The sequence below is a fragment of the Symphodus melops genome (genome assembly GCF_947650265.1).
Source record: "Symphodus melops genome assembly, chromosome: 21".
Classification (NCBI taxonomy): domain Eukaryota; kingdom Metazoa; phylum Chordata; class Actinopteri; order Labriformes; family Labridae; genus Symphodus; species Symphodus melops.
The window spans coordinates 594723-596785 of NC_136711.1; the positions used below are offsets into that span (position 1 = coordinate 594723).

At 55.9% G+C, this 2063-nt stretch overlaps 1 protein-coding gene across 1 annotated transcript in view; it reads left to right on the plus strand.

The window, feature by feature from the left end:
* The window catches only part of hs3st3l (heparan sulfate (glucosamine) 3-O-sulfotransferase 3-like), a gene marked incomplete at its 5' end in the record, with an annotated part of 8233 nt that extends 6770 nt beyond the window's left edge, over window positions 1–1463 (plus strand). The window contains 2 exons of the mRNA XM_079372336.1: window positions 231–460; window positions 778–1463. Coding sequence (XP_079228462.1) covers window positions 231–460; window positions 778–1166 — 619 coding nt within the window. The 3' untranslated portion in view covers window positions 1167–1463. The remainder of the gene's footprint in view (window positions 1–230; window positions 461–777) is intronic.
* Between the last annotated feature and the right edge of the window lie 600 nt (window positions 1464–2063).

A 2063-nucleotide genomic window follows, 5' to 3' on the forward strand; every position in this document is an offset into this window, starting at 1 on the left:
AAGGGACAATGGAGTAGCTTCACTTTAGGAGAAGACTGAGTTTTATTTTGAAGGGACAATGGAGCAGCTTCACTTTAGAAGAAGATTGAGTTTTATTTTGAAGGGACAATGGAGCAGCTTCACTTTAGGAGAAGTTTGTGTTTTATTTTGAAGGGACAATGGAGCAGCTTCACTTTAGGACTGACTCTAAACGTTTCATAAACTTGAAATCATGTCTCGTGTGTTTCCAGGAGTATGATGCCCAAAGCTCTGGACGGTCAGGTCGTCATGGAGAAGACGCCTCGGTACTTCGTTACCGTGGAAACACCGGCTCGAGTCCACGCCATGTCTCGAGACGTGAAGCTGATCGTGGTCGTCCGTGATCCTGTGACCAGAGCGATATCTGACTACACCCAGATCATCTCCAAGACCCCCGACATCCCCCCGTTTGAGAGCCTGGCCTTCAAGAACAGAAGCACAGGTAGAGTGAGCAAACAACCACGGGCACAGACAGGAAGTGCAAGTTTTAGACTCAGACAGGTGGAGGAGGTCCAGGTACACGGCAGGAGGCCTTCAAGGTCTCATCTTTATGAGGCTTCCGTACAACAAGCTGTGCATGTTTGAGGAGGCACGCTAAGACCGGCCAGCCTCACCTTGCTTTAGTGACCACCAGGTTTCTTCTTCAGCTTTAGTGAATCAGACGTCTGGTCTGAAAGCAGCATCGATGTTTCCTGTGATAAAACACTGAGTCCGACCCGGAGCTCAGATAACCTCTGTCTCCCCTCGTGTTCCCTGCAGGTCAGATCGACTCTCTGTGGAGCCCTCTGTGGATCGGCCTGTACGCTCAGCACCTGGAGCGCTGGCTCGCTTGGTTCCCCAGGACTCAGATCCACCTGGTGAGCGGGGAGCGGCTCATCTCGGACCCGGCCGGGGAGCTGGGCCGGGTGCAGGACTTCCTGGGTCTGCAGAGGATTGTGACGGACAAACACTTCTACTTCAACAAGACCAAAGGATTCCCCTGCCTGAAGAAGCCGGAGGGCAGCAGCAAACCTCACTGCCTGGGAAAGACCAAGGGCCGCACGCACGCCACCATCGACCCCCGTGTGCTGCAGAGCCTCAGAGACTTTTACAAACCGCACAACCAGCGCTTCTACCAGCTGGCCGGGCAGGACTTTGGCTGGCAGTGACACTTTTACTGTGCAGAACCAGAAGACTCAATACAGGCTGGTGATCTGGGCAGCAGGGGGCGCCTCAGAGACTTCCTGTCAGTACATCCTCCTCCATCCATCATCACCTGGTTTTGTTTTAGCCCAGCTGTGATGTTTTCATTTCCTCCTGCATCTCTTTTCTCAGACGTCAGTCCGAGTAGCTTCAGTGTCTCTGCAGGTCTCTGCAGGTCTCTGCAGGTCTCTGCAGGTCTCATTCATGTCACTCAATATTTACATCTTTTATTTTCCCTCCTCTGTTGTTCCTCTGCTTAAATACTGAAGAGCGATCAATGCAGACATGAAGACTCGCCCTGCAGCGTGACTCGAGATCAGACTGACCTGACAGCGTGACTCGAGATGAGACTCGCCCCGCAGCGTGACTCAAGATGAGACTCGCCCTGCAGCGTGACTCGAGATGAGACTGACCTCACAGCGTGACTCGAGATGAGACTCGCCCTGCAGCGTGACTCGGGGGGAGACTCGCCCCGCAGCGTGACTCAAGATGAGACTCGCCCTGCAGCGTGACTCGGGGGGAGACTCGCCCTGCAGCGTGACTCGGGGGGAGACTCGCCCTGCAGCGTGACTCGGGGGGAGACTCGCCCTGCAGCGTGACTCGGGGTGAGACTCGCCCTGCAGTGTGACTCGGGGGGAGACTCGCCCTGCAGCGTGACTCGGGATGAGACTCGCCCTGCAGCGTGACTCGAGATCAGACTCGCCCTGCAGTGTGACTCGGGATGAGACTCGCCCTGCAGCGTGACTCGAGATCAGACTCGCCCTGCAGCGTGACTGAAGATGAGACTCGCCCTGCAGCGTGACTCGGAGGGAGACTCGCCCTGCAGCGTGACTCGGGGGGGAGACTCGCCCTGCAGCTCGGGG